The 14,338-nt window shown below is 31.8% G+C and overlaps 2 protein-coding genes across 4 annotated transcripts in view; one reads left to right on the top strand and one right to left on the bottom strand.

The window, feature by feature from the left end:
- The window catches only part of LOC141452865 (uncharacterized), a 20,490-nt gene extending 13,813 nt beyond the window's left edge, over positions 1–6,677 (top strand). For 2 of the 3 annotated variants that reach the window (XM_074125334.1, XM_074125332.1), the window contains 10 exons: positions 292–494; positions 613–769; positions 1,253–1,551; positions 3,051–3,234; positions 4,211–4,252; positions 4,332–4,391; positions 4,975–5,040; positions 5,123–5,268; positions 6,220–6,273; positions 6,528–6,677. In XM_074125334.1, coding sequence (XP_073981435.1) covers positions 292–494; positions 613–769; positions 1,253–1,551; positions 3,051–3,234; positions 4,211–4,252; positions 4,332–4,391; positions 4,975–5,040; positions 5,123–5,268; positions 6,220–6,273; positions 6,528–6,677 — 1,361 coding nt within the window. Of the gene's footprint in view, positions 1–291; positions 495–612; positions 770–1,252; positions 1,552–3,050; positions 3,235–4,210; positions 4,253–4,331; positions 4,392–4,974; positions 5,041–5,122; positions 5,269–6,219; positions 6,354–6,527 lie in introns of those variants that run through there. The other variant, XM_074125333.1, reaches the window with a different exon arrangement.
- Positions 5,067–14,338, bottom strand: LOC141452866 (mitochondrial-processing peptidase subunit alpha). Its single transcript, XM_074125335.1, has 12 exons — positions 14,198–14,338; positions 13,903–14,129; positions 12,767–12,846; positions 12,322–12,404; positions 11,780–11,882; positions 10,719–10,811; positions 9,846–10,018; positions 8,662–8,761; positions 8,271–8,479; positions 7,501–7,666; positions 7,261–7,393; positions 5,067–7,180 (listed from the first exon to the last, which is right to left on the bottom strand). Exons 1-12 carry the CDS (start codon positions 14,254–14,256, stop codon positions 7,008–7,010), a joined length of 1,599 nt encoding a protein of 532 aa, XP_073981436.1. The 5' UTR covers positions 14,257–14,338; the 3' UTR covers positions 5,067–7,007.

Here is a 14,338-nt window from a genome sequence, read left to right as displayed (position 1 = left end):
TTGATCATCAAGTTTGTGGAAAACTCAACAGTTTTTCTAAGTCACCTACTAGCCTAAGTACGGAGTCAGTAAATTTGTAAACATCAAATTTATTATCAGTTATCAGTTTAAGAAGTGTAAAACTTAATAAGTAGAAATCTGTAGAACATGATGAATACAAATTATCAAGCTGAATGAAAACCCGAAACAAGTCAGAAATAAAGTAAAGTACATGGCCAAGCTCTGGCTGATGAATGATGATTTCAATTTTAAGGAAATACATTTAATTTACAAACTATCATTGTTATTCAGAAATGGAGGTACCTCCTTCTGGAGATAACCACAGTCTTGATGTACCGAAGAAACAGACAGTTGTAGATATTATTTCTCGTGATTATGTACAAGATGTTCAAACTGGTACACCATTTCCTCCAACATTTAATGAAGACAATTTTATTTGCAAAACAAAATCTCAAATAAATAATTCATTAACAAAATTGCAAAAAAATGCTAGAGTAAGTAGAATTTTATAACTTTTATTGGTAAATAAGTCATTTAACAGAAAAAGTTTTTAAATTTGAACTTCGTAGAAAGCTCAAGATATGAACTTGATTAATATGATCAATGTTTCAGTATTTTTATTTTAAATCTAAAGAAGAAAGGAGGAGAAAAATAGGTACGGCACCAATCTCCAATAAGATGCTCTTTCGTAAATTCATGGAAGGCGTTGTATCTATTTTCAAAGGATACAACTTGCAGTGTGAAAGAATTTGGTTGGAAAATATTCTTGGTTTGCTATAATTTTTGTTTTTACAATTTTAATTCAACAATTTAGGGGTAGAATACTGTTCTTGTTTTATTTCGTTAATCATTTCATTTTTAAGTATTTTTAAATAATTAAGAATTGTGATATTAATATATTGAAAACTAAAAAACATGTAGTGTTAAGTGATAAGGAACTTATACACGATTGGAAAGTCTGAAAGCATTCTATGATTTAAAGTATAATACAAATTTTTTCTGATAATTTACTTTTTACCAGATTCATTTCGAATATCGTACATTGTTAGCAGCAAGGAACAGACTTAAATTCTTACATCTAGAGCATGAGTAAATTATTAAACAAAAAAAAAACTAACTAAGCATTTATTAACGACCTTGTTTTCATATTATAAAAATGTCTAGTAAAATAAAATTTCTGCAATATAATGGACACATTTCTGAACACTTAAAGACTTGATAATCCAGTTTATAATAATATTGTATTTTCCAGATTTTCTTTCTATTTTACACTTAATACATGACAGATTTATGAATTTCATTATTAAAATGCTCAAAGCAACATGGGTTTGGTGGAAATTCAAATTAAAAAATCTGAATGACGATTACGAAAAGACATTTGAAGGGCTGACTGTTAAAGCTTCTAAAGAAAGGGATGCTTTAAAAAATGAATTGAAACCGTGGTATGGATTTCCGGATAAGAAGCCAATGATGTCAATATTGGGGAAAAAGGCGACAAATCATTGTAGGGCACTTGCCCGAAGATTGTGCCTAAGATTTAATCAATTTAAGGTACAAAAATCAACAAATAGCCAGTACAACTAGTAGTTAGTAGTTGCAGTACTGTTCATTATCTAATATGTATAAAATGACCAAGTTGTTGAACTGGTAGCATCTTAAAAAATGTTCTATGTTGTGTAAAATCCTTCGTCTATGTTGTGCTAAAACACCAACACTAATATTTATTAGTATTTTTTACCAACTCGAGGACGGGGGAGGAAGCTCATACTTTACTGTAAACAATTTTTTTCTAACAAATAAACAGTAGTCATACATGGGATTCGAACTGTGGATCTCCCACTTACAAGGCCACGTTCTTGACCACTAGACCAATTCCGCTCCTGTTGAATTATATGTTTAGCCACATCATCATAACTGTTCAGGATTAATGGAAAAGCGGGTTTATATAGAGGTAAAGGGGGACGAAACCAATAGGGCTCGGAAAACCTTGGGTATGTGATGAATAATATGTTGCGGCTTGAAGGATGTTGTAAAAATTTGAAAGTTTGTTGGTGTTTGTCCTAAAGTTAAGTTTTTTATTGTTTAGTGTACATCATTTCTAATATGTTGCGTTTGTTTCTGTTAGTGTTCGTTGCAAGTATTGCAAGTGTTGTCAAAGACAAAATCGTGTTGAAGGTCTAGATGGTGTTGAGTGAGAGCAGATAATGTATCGTTGGGTTTCTTTGTCTTGCAGTCATGTTAGTGCGTGTTAGTAAGGTCTCTCATTAAGATATTGTGAAATTTGTCCAATATAAGTGGCATCAGCATAAGTAACATTTTTGGTGTAGGGTCTTTTAATTTTGTGTATAGAGTATGTCAGGTGTTGGTGTTCTAAAAACGCTAAAGAGATATTAAAGATATTTTTTTTCAAAAAGGCAGTGAATGAAAGGAAGATAAATATACTTTGTTGGTTGTGGATTGCGATGTAGAATGTTGTATAAAAGTGTCAATGTCAGTAAGAGAAAGTTCAATAATTTTTCTATTATATGAGGAGGACAACTACTGTTTTTGAAATTTTTTAAAAGTAAGTGTACTGTAAGAAAAAGGCAATAAATAATTGGTCCAACCGTCGGTATAAACACAATAATCTGTCTACAAAATTTTATTGTCCGCTTCACAAGGATAAAAAAAATCCCAAAAATAAAAACGTTAAAATTACAAAATTACGTTACAACTTTGATAGATGTAGTAACAGACATGGACAGGATTCTGCAAGAAGGAGTTTTTTTTAGTCTATGTTTTAAGATAGATGGATTGTTTAGGTAAAAAGAACAGTGTAAGGAAATGACGTTTGGTATGTGCAGTACAGTCAATTTTTTGTTTAGTTTTAGAGATTCTTAGTTGTTTAGATATTGGGTACTTTTCCCTACATACGCAGTATTTCAAGAAGATGCGATGCATTTCACGTTGCACAAAGTATAAAGTATATTTACCAGGGTTACACCTATCTATTGACTTTATGCATTTATTTTTGTTAAAGAGGTTTCAAAAAATAAAAAATATATTTACAGGTCGAAGCAAGAAATATTATGAAAAATGTTTTTCTAATTAGTACCCAACTTTTCGTAAGACTCAAAGTTTTAAAAAATGCATTGTTAGAACATCGAGGACTGCAAACTATTTTGACAAAGATAGCCAAATTTGTAGATCGTTATGCGCAGGAATTTTTTGGTACTCAAGTAACTACTGAACCAGGTATTTTTTTTTTATTTATTTTTAATAATTGGCGTACTTACTATCTAAAAATCAATAAATTATTGGCATTACCCCCAACATAGAGCAATAAAATTGTTTTTAAAATTAGTGGAGAAACCGCTAATGGAATTGGATGGTGCCTAAAGATTCGATCTAAGGGAAATGTATGCTGGATTAGGCCAGCCCACAGATCTAATTTCCTAAGTAATAAAAACAGAATCTAAAAAAAAAAAGCTCAAAGTCAGTATGTCCACTGGATTCTATCATTTAACTGGAAGCACAATTTCTTCAGATTTTCTTTTTAATCTTTGTAAACCATGTACAATTTAAAATTCAATCAATTATTAGAAGAAAAATGGTTTTGGGAGTAGTTCTAGAAAATAGAAACTGCAACCTTTCGCATCCCTATGGCTCTAAGATCAAAATCCTATAAGAGAATAATTCCCTAAATTTGTCTTATAAGAAACGGATGTATTTTTTATAGATATTTTTCTTTCTAGCTTTGAGTTCCATAAACGATGCATTTTTTTTTATAAATATTGTTGTATCTCGCGACCCTGATACTCATACTCAAGATACTCATGTTACAAAATTCGGAAGTTAATGCACTGGATTTCCACGTGAAGATTCGATTCTAGCTTCCGCCCTTTAGAATTTCTTCCTAAAAACCTCCATTGATGGACATTGTTGTCTAAAGAGCGAGCACGTGCCTAGTTCGGTAGTGCACTGAAAAAAGCTACGGGCGTCAATAATTTCAGATGTTGATGTGTTTGAATTAAAATAAAAAGAATAACTCGCAAAGAAGATGTAAAAACTCCAGAATTATAAACACTAACAGAATTAAAAAAATTATCTATTTTACTCATTGCACATTTTTAATTATTATTAATTATATAATAACATTTATTATTATATTTTAATAATGATTTATTTTATTTGTTTGGTAAATAGTAAATTTATTAATTTTTTTGTTTAGGCCCAAATAAAATGTTACAGATAGATTTTCTTCTTGAACCAGGTAGTGTATGCATAAATGAAAAATGAATTTAAATAAGCTGAAAGAAAATATTAACATAGAATATTAATGTTTCTTCTAGGTGGAAAAAGCAGACTGTGGTCAATCCCAAATACAACAGTTCTTAAAATTGCTGAAGCAGGTACCATTTATTCTTTCTTGTGAATACATTTTTTTATTTTTTTGGGCGCTTCTAACAACCCTACCCATCATCGGGCAGTGAGTTGTGTGAGGCTACTAACGGCACAATGGACTGTGTAAACTGATCTCAATAACCACTTTTTTTGCGTGTATTCCTTCGGGACACCTCTAAGAATTATGTTGCGATTATGATGTGTGCGTTATAGGACTCCCAACCGAACGGACGCGTTTTAACCTGATGGAGTAAGTTGTAGGAACCCAGAGAAGTTTTCAGTTATGGACGGACCCTAGTAGTTCCCGGATGAGAACGTTCATACTTTTCGATAACTTTTTAAAAATTACTATCGTTGCTTCAGCGTGGAAGTCGCGTCAAACGTCTACCTTTGCAAATAAGTTAAATAAAAAGACTCAGATTTTTGTCTAACATTTTTAAATTTCCTTAAATAGGTGTGAAACTGCAATTAAAAAATTCTACTGGATAAAAATAAAATATAAAAATAAAACTATTTAGAATCAATCATTTGTCAGAATATTCACCAAGATAAACACACTAATATTAATGTTTATAAAATTAATTATTTTAGAAACTGATTCACATGATTCATTAGCGCGCATGGTTGTACCTGCAAAGACTGAAAAGGTTTTGAAAGGTAGTATTATACTTAATAAATAAATGTTAAAAATAAAGCGATGCATTTATAATACATTTCTTATTTTAAAAATTGTTAACAGCTGCAATAGAAGTAGAGGTAAATGGAATTCTATTTAGAACAGGTTTTACAACAAACATTGAACTTGTATCTGATTTGGCTCGATTACTTATGATCGTCTCTAATGTACCTTTAAATTACACTCCTGAATTAGCAGGAGATAAACAGGTAAACAACAATGTGACTGGTATATTATAAATTAACCTAAATGTTTAACTTAATATGAATTAACGATTGTAGAGATGTTTATTATATGAAAGTTGGCAATCTCGTTAAAACAATACGAGGTTTCTACAGGCCAGAAGACTAAAGTGTCAAATTTAGATGGAGTGATAAGAAATGCTTGACAGCTGTGGTTGTAAAGTTTATATTAAAAGAAAAAAATGTTACAGGACGGTGGCAAGTAGCTCCCGTTTTCGCGTCCGAATTTCTTCTTTTATTTCTGTGACTGTGATGGTGTTTCGAAGAAGTACTAGGTACTAGTTTTGGAGTTAGTTTTTAGCCTATATTGCTGGCTACCTAAATTTTGGCCGTTGTGAGGAAATTTTGGGTCAGTCGTTAGGCAGAACCTGGTTGTTAGGGGAAATCATGAACGCTCTGAGCGCTCTGGCTGCAGAAGTAGAAGCAAGTATGAAATATACACGTCCCCACTAACTTCTGCTGGTCAAGTCAAATGGTACACCATTAAGTAGTCTCGTCAATAACCGGGCCTCGCCGCCTTGTTTAGGGCTTATGACTTATTAAAGGGTACAATAGGGTCACAAAACAACTCCACAGAGTGCCCTACAACGGTTGAGTCCAGCCCTTGTGCAGATCCTGACAGGTGAAGTAATATTGGTATCTCCAGCCTAATTGCGATGCAGACGCTAATTTGCTATATGAGACCTCTGGAGATAAATGGCCCTAATAAGAAGGAGAGATTTCTTCTTCTGTAAATAGAAAGTTACTGAATAGAAAAAAATTCAGAATATTTTCCTGGGACCAATAATAAATTGTGATAAAATAAGTGTGGCATTTTTTTCTTTCTTTCACTATTATATAAATGCTACAACTTATATGAAACATAGATCCTACAACGTATTGAAATGAATTAAACATAATTTTTGTTTGACTTTTCAGGGAATTGAGTTATTGCATTTCAATCTTGAAAAGAAAGTAATTTCACTGAAGAAGGTAAGAATCCCTCCTCATTGAACTTAATAGCAATAACTGTTTCATAAAGGAAGGGGGAATACTTTTTGAAAACTAAGTTTTTTTTTTGGAAAAAATAAAGGAGAATTATTTCGTTATCTTGATATCTTGAACTTTCTTTCACTCAAATAGAGTAATGTTTGTGGGACTTTTAGATTCGAGAGTTTATCTTTTTAACTTTTAAACAAATCAGTCTAATAAATTACAATTGCCTGATTCATTTATTTTATCAACAGGCCTTTAGAAATAAATGCAGATTTTACATCACAAAAAATTCTGTAAAATTAAATTCACTTCTTAAACAACTGGAAAAATGGCACGCAGAATGGAATAATGACTTTAAAGAGATAAAGAAATTATACGAACGAGATCCATTTAATGTTTAATTTTGAATAAACGTTCAAATTGTTTTTTTTTTTTCTTTTTACTAATTTATTTAAATTAAGATTATTCAAGGAAGCGATCGCAGTAAGTTTCATGATTATTTCACGAGAGCTATTTTTTGTTTTATTCCTCCGCAAATACTGAGTTGTATTTACACTTGACAAACATATACATTATCTTTCCATAGTTGTAGTAATATGTACATTGAGGTGCTAGATAGCATTGGAAGTAATATACTACATTAAAATTCTAGTATATAACTAGGCAGAGCGCAAAAATAAATCGAATTGTAATTACATCAAAACATGGTAAATTTTATTAACTGTAAAAAATTAAGTGAAAAGTGATAGTTTTCCTTTCGACTGGAAACCATCTTTATCTAATAAGGCTGATTGAATTTCAAATAAAGTAGGCAACTTTTTTATATCACCTCTTGCTGCAACACACGGTTGAGATTTTAATAGCCTAATTGCAATCCGTTCAATGTCAGACTTGGTTACGTTTTCTGCAATACAATAGCATTTTTAATAGTGACTTTTAAGCTAAGTTAAAGAAAAAAAAATCTTAAGAAATAACTTAACTCACCTATTTCCTGAATAAATGTTGACGGTAATTTTCTATGTCCAACTGCTAAAACTTGCCGAGCTATGTCTTCAAATACAACTGGACGTGCCTCGAGATTCATTAAAATCATTGATTGCAGTTGGGTCTTTGCTCTCTATTTATTTATTTATTTTATTATTATTATTTTTTTGGATAAAATAACATGAGTATAATATTTGAAAAAAAGACATTTTTAAAATAAATGTTAAATAGAAATCTTACCCTTAATTCTGTGGCACCGACTTCTCCTGCCATTGCAGACATTTCCTTAGCGATAACATCGACTATGTCTCTTACATGATTGGGCGGTGCACTTGCATGTATATAAAATAAACCAGAATCGGAGTATGTTTGATTATAAGCAGTTGCGTTAAACATCCAATGATATCTGAAAAATGTATCGTTTATCTTCTTGAGAGGTAGAGTTAATCACTTATATCACTGGGTAGATCAAAAATTAATTGCAACAGGAGGCTTCACTTTAGATCATATTACTTTTTACAAATTTATGTAAAAGAGCAGAATTTCTTCGCAAGCAACAAACTTTAAAACCTTAATTTATTTGATGAGAAAAATAATCAATGAGAAAAAAAATAACTTATTTACAAATGATCATAAAACATGTATACTTCAATAAATCGGTAAGCCAAAGCTGCTTCTCAGAGGAGGAAGTGATTAACAAAGTTTAATCCAAAGCTTAGTCAATTTTATGAAGGCAACAGGGATATGAACTTAACAACATAGTTAAAAGATTTTCATTCCGGTGAATGAGTGTCTCCTAGGCAACCTTGATCTACTATCTAATCCATAAAAAACGAGATTCAACAAATCTTGGAGACAGCGCATTGTTGTCCATTTATCTTTTGTGCCAACTAGATAGCGGGAAAATAATTTTAAAATCTGAAAATAAGCCCTAACGCATTATAAGAGGGTTTTTTTTTTTTTTCATATCAACTAGCTAAGAAAAGCAAATTACTGTGATAATACAATACCTGTTAAGAACGTTGGTATACAGTCTCGTGTACATTCCTTTTCCTGGACCTCCAGCACTAAAACTACCTCCTCCACCCATCATCACACTGAGAACACACATGGGTATGAAGTCAGGATCTTGATGACTACAACCTTCCAAGCCAATCACAACATGTGCGAGTTCTGGTAGTCCTGAAGGTCCCATGTGCAATGGAATCTTACAATCTTCCTATCATTGCAGAATTCCATTAGAAATTTACTTTAGAAATACTACACAAATTTAAGTAAAATTTAATGACATTTGCTTAGTTAATTAGTCAATATTTAATTTTTTTTTTTTTGCGCATCAACAGCTGAGGTCATTAGCGCCCGGAGCTTATTTAAATTAATTTTCGAAAAGAAAAAACATACTTGAACTATCCCTCCTGTGTACTGAGATATGGAGTTATCTATTTTCTTCAGGTTACTTCCGTCATCAAAACCCCATACTGGAGGTTTATCAACAAAATACCTGAATATATGAAAGGTATTATATTATAAAATAATAATAATATTACAAACTAATAGCTATTACTCTGATAATGTCCATTTATTAAAACATAACATTTAATTACTTTATCCGAATACTCCACCCAAAAATTTACCAACAAAAAGTATTGCTTTCCTACAGGGACTTTTCAATCCATGCTTCGCTTCCGTTTGGGGTATTTCCCCAAAAGCTGGAAAGTGCAATAGTAATCGTATTCCATAAAACTGGAAAGCCAAAAAGTGGTCCCAATAGCTACCGGCCAATCAGACTCTTAAACTCTTGGTCTTAACTACTGGAAAAAATAATCTACAAACAACTTTTAAAACACTTGACTAAATCAAACACAATACCACCACATCAATTCGGATTTAGACAAAACCATTCGCCAAGACACCAACTTAAACGAGTTACAGAACTCATCGTACACAACAAAGAGGACAGACAGTTCACTATATTTCTTGATGTAGCTTCCGCCATTTACACTGTTGACACTCTGGACTACTTTATGAACATAGAAACACTAATGCACTAGACTATATACTTATATCATTGAATAATGTTTTCAAGAAAGAACATTCCCAGCAAGACATACGTTCAATACTTTACGACAGATTCTCGCGGGTTTCCCCAAGGAGCATGAGTCTCTTACTCTTTAATCTATACTTCTCAGATATTCCAGAACCTTCCTCCACGACTTCAACTTCGAACGCAGACGAGGTTCTATGAAAGAACCTCCAACAAAGACATTAACCAATGTATTAACTGACTTCTGTGGATGTAGTATCAAACTGGTTCCAAATATGGAAGCTAAAGCTAAATCCTACTAAAACAAAAGCGAAAATCTTCTACCTTTTGTAGGTTCCGTAATGAAGACCTACGCCTATTAAATACAATAACCAGAAATTCCATGGAAACAAAAGGGTCAAGGAGTGCGCTGAAATCAAGACTATATTCAAGACCTTTAAAGAACTCCTTTTGGAATGTATCACAATTCGTGTAAAGCTCTTAGTGAGCTGGCCCATAATTCATTTGTAAATAATATGTACATAATACAAAAATAACTTACTTTTGTACAGACTCCACAAGTTGATTGTGATCAATCCCTACGCCAGCTACTACCATTCTGCTGGGAATGTAATGAATTTTCAGATAGTGAAGAAGTATGTTTCTGTCTATTTTTTCAATGTTTTCAGGTGGACAAATTTTCGGAAGACCAAGCGTATTATCTCTGAAGGCTGCCTTTAAACATAAATCACATTGAAAAGAAAATACCTCTTTCTAATAAATCAGATGAATTCAAACCAACTAGTTTGGATTCTAAAAAGTGTTCTAGTACGTGACCTCTTGCTCAATCTGCTATTAAATACTCAATATTTAGAGTAAATAAAACGTTAGTATTGAGACTTTAAATAGATATTGTTAAGGGTTAACTAGATAAAGTATTTTATGTAAAGTGGATTTAAATCAATTATATAGATACATGATAGCTTTTAATCCAATTCGTACTGAGGGCAGCGAGTTACCAGGCCTACTTTAGAGAGAAGCTTTCACCACCACTTACCGCAGAAATGTCTTTAACTTTCATTTTCATGGAAAGCTTCAAATAAAAGTTACAGATTAAATTTAATGAGGATTCTAAGTTTATTAAAAATCGTAGAAACGTTTTTTTGAGAAAAATCCCAAATAACTGAAAAATGAATCTAATAAAGTGGAATTTCAGGCTGGCTAATTCTGTCCCAAAACTGATTACCTGGTCCTGTAGTGGCACTGATTTGAAATATCAAATTTTAACTTTCTTTGATTAGGGTGTTAGAATACTGCTGATAAAAAAAACTCAAAAGATACATGCGTAAGAACCACTTTTTCGTTCTCAACGTAGAAAAACTAAGTAGTAAGTGAGTGAAAATCGTACATCTTATTATTATTTAATTTGCATTACCCCATGTATCATATCAGTGAGAATATGTTCCTGCTCAGGTCTTGACATAAGTGTTTCTAATTCAAATCTGATATATTGAGCAGCAGTTTCTACCTGAAATAAAAGTAAAAAATTGGTATTTTATTTATGGGGGAAAAACATTCACACAATTATTATCTAAAACAATTTTCAATTTTCAATCTTCTCGATTCTAGCGCAGGTTACTTATAACACCAATTTTAATATATTAAATTTCCCATTTAATTCAATAACTCTTATAAAGAAGCAAACTATAAACTAAAATAGAACTTTCCAGAAGACTAAGTTGTGACTCTGAGAGCACCGAAAATGAATGTCGGAAAAATATTTTAAAGTTAGATTTATTAAACAACCTGGGAGAATTATTCATAGTTTTCAATGTTGTTCGAGGCACATAGATCTATTTAAGAGCTCAATCAGACACATTATGACAATGAGCTGGAGTTTGTCGGTAGTTACGCTTAAACCAAGTAGAACTATCTTGTAAATGTTGGAGATATCATTGAAAGGGATGTTAGTTTAGATTACCTACAGGATCTGGAGAAGTGGATAGTTATTTACTCAGACGGATAAATGTTTGTTATAAGAGTGGAAATTAAAAGATACTGGAGCAACTAGCATAAATAAGATAAATAACATTTATTTTCATTTATTCATTAACCCAAATTGAAAGTTTATTAATTTACTATACCCATATCATAAATGGAACTACAAAGGATAGCTTAATTAATATTAAGGCCCCTTAGGAAAGCTTCTTAAAATGAACTCTTTTTAAGTTCAGAGCTCTAAAACTAGTGAAAATTCCATTTCAAGAATTTGACATTTTGACAATAATAACGTATAAGAGAATAAGCCTAGGTAAGTAAAAATTTGACATTATCGTAGCATTTCTCAACAAGTGTGAACACATTGCATTTTCTTACATCCTTACTAACCTCTAACGAATTTCTATAATCGAGCACACTAAGTTAAACAATATGGGAAAGTCTAAACGCAACTGTTAAAATCTATGATCTATCTAAGGGAAATAAATAGTTATTTACCTCTTGGGCTGTTATTTTAGGTCTAATTATTGCCTCTGCAAGAATATTTACAGTTGCATCAAATCCTCTTCGATCTGCAGAAGTAGCGTAAATAAAAGTATCCCTAAAAATAAAAACAAATTAAGAATCGTTGCTATGTTAAAAGTTTTTTTAGACAGCCTTTGGAGATCAAATCCGATCATTAGCAGTTTACCTTAAACGAAAGATCACTGCCGGTAGTATACTATATCTAAATGTGTAGATGCCAATGACTATTAATCGTCGTCATTATAAGAGAAAACAGTTTTTTTTTTTAATACAAGAATTTAATTCATCACATGGTAAAAAATATCTCTAACAAAACGCAGAATCGAGATAGCTAGGTTTACTCATTAGCACTGTTTTGAAATGTATTAAGAGCTGGTTGCAAGCAGATTCTTTAGAAGATGGTAATACTAAGAAAAAATCAAATTATTCTACTTAAAAAATTTGCTAAACACCAACTCGGCTCCAATATTGATGAAATTTAATGTGTTTAATGGAATCTACAATTTAATAAATACCTTGAAGAAAGGCAATCACATATGCCTCCATGCTTTTCCAGATCCAGCATAATTTTATCCTTATCAGCGTATTCGGTGGTTGACTGTTACAAATATAAATGTAAGTAGGCATGTGTTTAACATTTTTATAGAATAACTAAATTTTTTACATACTTGGTGATCTAATAAAGTACGATTAGGTCTCTAAAACATTTGTTCCAATTAATTAGATGTTTCAGCACTGTCTATCGATCATAGTGTGCGAAATTACTAATAAATAAGTTTGGAAAAATTGTTTGGAGACTGAATTCTGAATTTATTAAATCGCCTAGTACAAAATTAACTTAAAAGAAAAGGAAAAGGAAATCACTAAAATAATATTCGAAATATCAGAAACATTCAAATTCATTAAAAAGTTACTTAGAATTTATAGCTATTTGTACGAAAAATAATTAAAAATATTTACATTATAAGCTAATTTCTCCAAAAAATGTGAGATTCCACTAGGATAAGCTACTTCAAAGCGAGAACCCGATTCTATTATTACTGCAACATAAATTTTATTTATAATTAGGATTTAACAATACAAATTACAAATAATTTACAACATGGAAGTGAATGAGGTATTAATTTACAGGAATATCAATGGGTGGGGAGGAATTCGTCGCTATAAGTGTTTAGGCTCTGACTAAACAGCTTCATGTCTCGTTGACACAGTCTCTTATCCTCTGAACATTTCTGCCTATCTAGTGTCTACCTTAACACTAAGCTAAAGTAAAATAATTACATAATACATTTAGCTGCAAAAGGTGAAAAGAAGCAATCACGTTTAAGATTTTTTGGGACCAAACAGGGCTTCAGCTGGGTATACCCAGATGGGAAATATACACATCTGCCAAGCAGCTCCTAAAGACTTAGGAGAGCTACGGAAGCTCTTCCCGTAACAGTCCCAGCTGATGCGCCTAAGAGCACAATTCCTAACTGCGAAATGAAAGCGATGACAAAAAAAAACTGCAGACCAATGGCAACCCTCCTTGACTGGGACAGTCCCTCGTAATTTTGTTTGCAATGAAGGCAAAATTTAGCAGTCAAAATTGGAATTTAGTTCTTCAGTGGATCCCAGTTCAATATAAAACAAAGAGGAACATCGTCATAAGAAGGAAGTTTGGCCAAAGAAGGTACCAAAAAGGCCGGATGCGGTATTACAAAAAAAGGTCATTCGTAGCTGTATGGAAAAGAAAAACATGACATGCTTGTCATTTACAAGGAATGGTCTTTACTCATATACAAAAGTAGCCTAAACAATAATAGCTGATTGTTAAACAGCACGACGTTTCAATCATATGCATGGCTTTAATCAAGAAAAGGTCATTTTAAAAATGTTTTATCTCTACACTTAAATTAGACGAATTTTATCAAAATATGCAAATATACTTTCTTTAAAATTAAATGTTTAAAAAAAAAGAAAAGAATGGTTCTAAGGTCATTTATTTTATTTCTTGGGATGGACCAAAATGATTTTTTAGAAGTAAGAATTGATGAAGTAGATCAAAACTTAATGCCTATCATAATTATGCTTAGACTTTACTACAATTAGAATACCTCCAATTGTGCAGAACTGGCCAAATTTATTTTCAGAAGCTACCCTTAATCCGTTTGATAAAGTAGTTACTTGAGTGACATTATCTTCTTCTTTTGTGTCAGCATAAATTGCTTTTTCTAAATCAGGAAGAGGTGTTGACAGCGGAGGTTGATTAAAGGAATTCCTTATTGGGGGCGGTTTCTTTTCTTGAGAGGAAAGATGACGTACTTGCCATCGAGTAGTGAACCTGAAGAAGCAAAATTGCTTAAAATAAATACAAACTAATTTCGATTAAAAAACTTTTTGAGAACGTACCTTCCTTGACTTATCAAACATTTTCCAATCCTATGTATACTTTGAATAGAGCCTACCATTGCAAGATTTTTCCAGTTCTGTTTGAATTAAAAAATGTGAAGAAATGTGTCAATCAGTTCCTAATGAATTCTTGTCCCGTCG

Source organism: Rhodnius prolixus, unplaced genomic scaffold, assembly GCF_049639745.1.
Source record: "Rhodnius prolixus isolate KJV_2025 unplaced genomic scaffold, Rpr scaffold_3, whole genome shotgun sequence".
NCBI lineage: Eukaryota > Metazoa > Arthropoda > Insecta > Hemiptera > Reduviidae > Rhodnius > Rhodnius prolixus.
The sequence above is the reverse complement of the archived record's forward strand: the minus strand, read 5'-3'. Positions and strand labels throughout refer to the sequence as shown.

Coding starts and splice junctions, on each gene's coding strand:
- LOC141452866 (XM_074125335.1), bottom strand. CDS start 14,256: ATGGTAGGCTCTATTCAAAGTATACATAGGATTGGAAAATGTTTGATA. Junction 12,847..13,902: donor CCAGTTCTGCACAATTGGAG/GTATTCTAATTG, acceptor TTTATGTTGCAG/TAATAATAGAATCGGGTTCT. Junction 10,812..11,779: donor CTAAAATAACAGCCCAAGAG/GTAAATAACTAT, acceptor CTTTTATTTCAG/GTAGAAACTGCTGCTCAATA.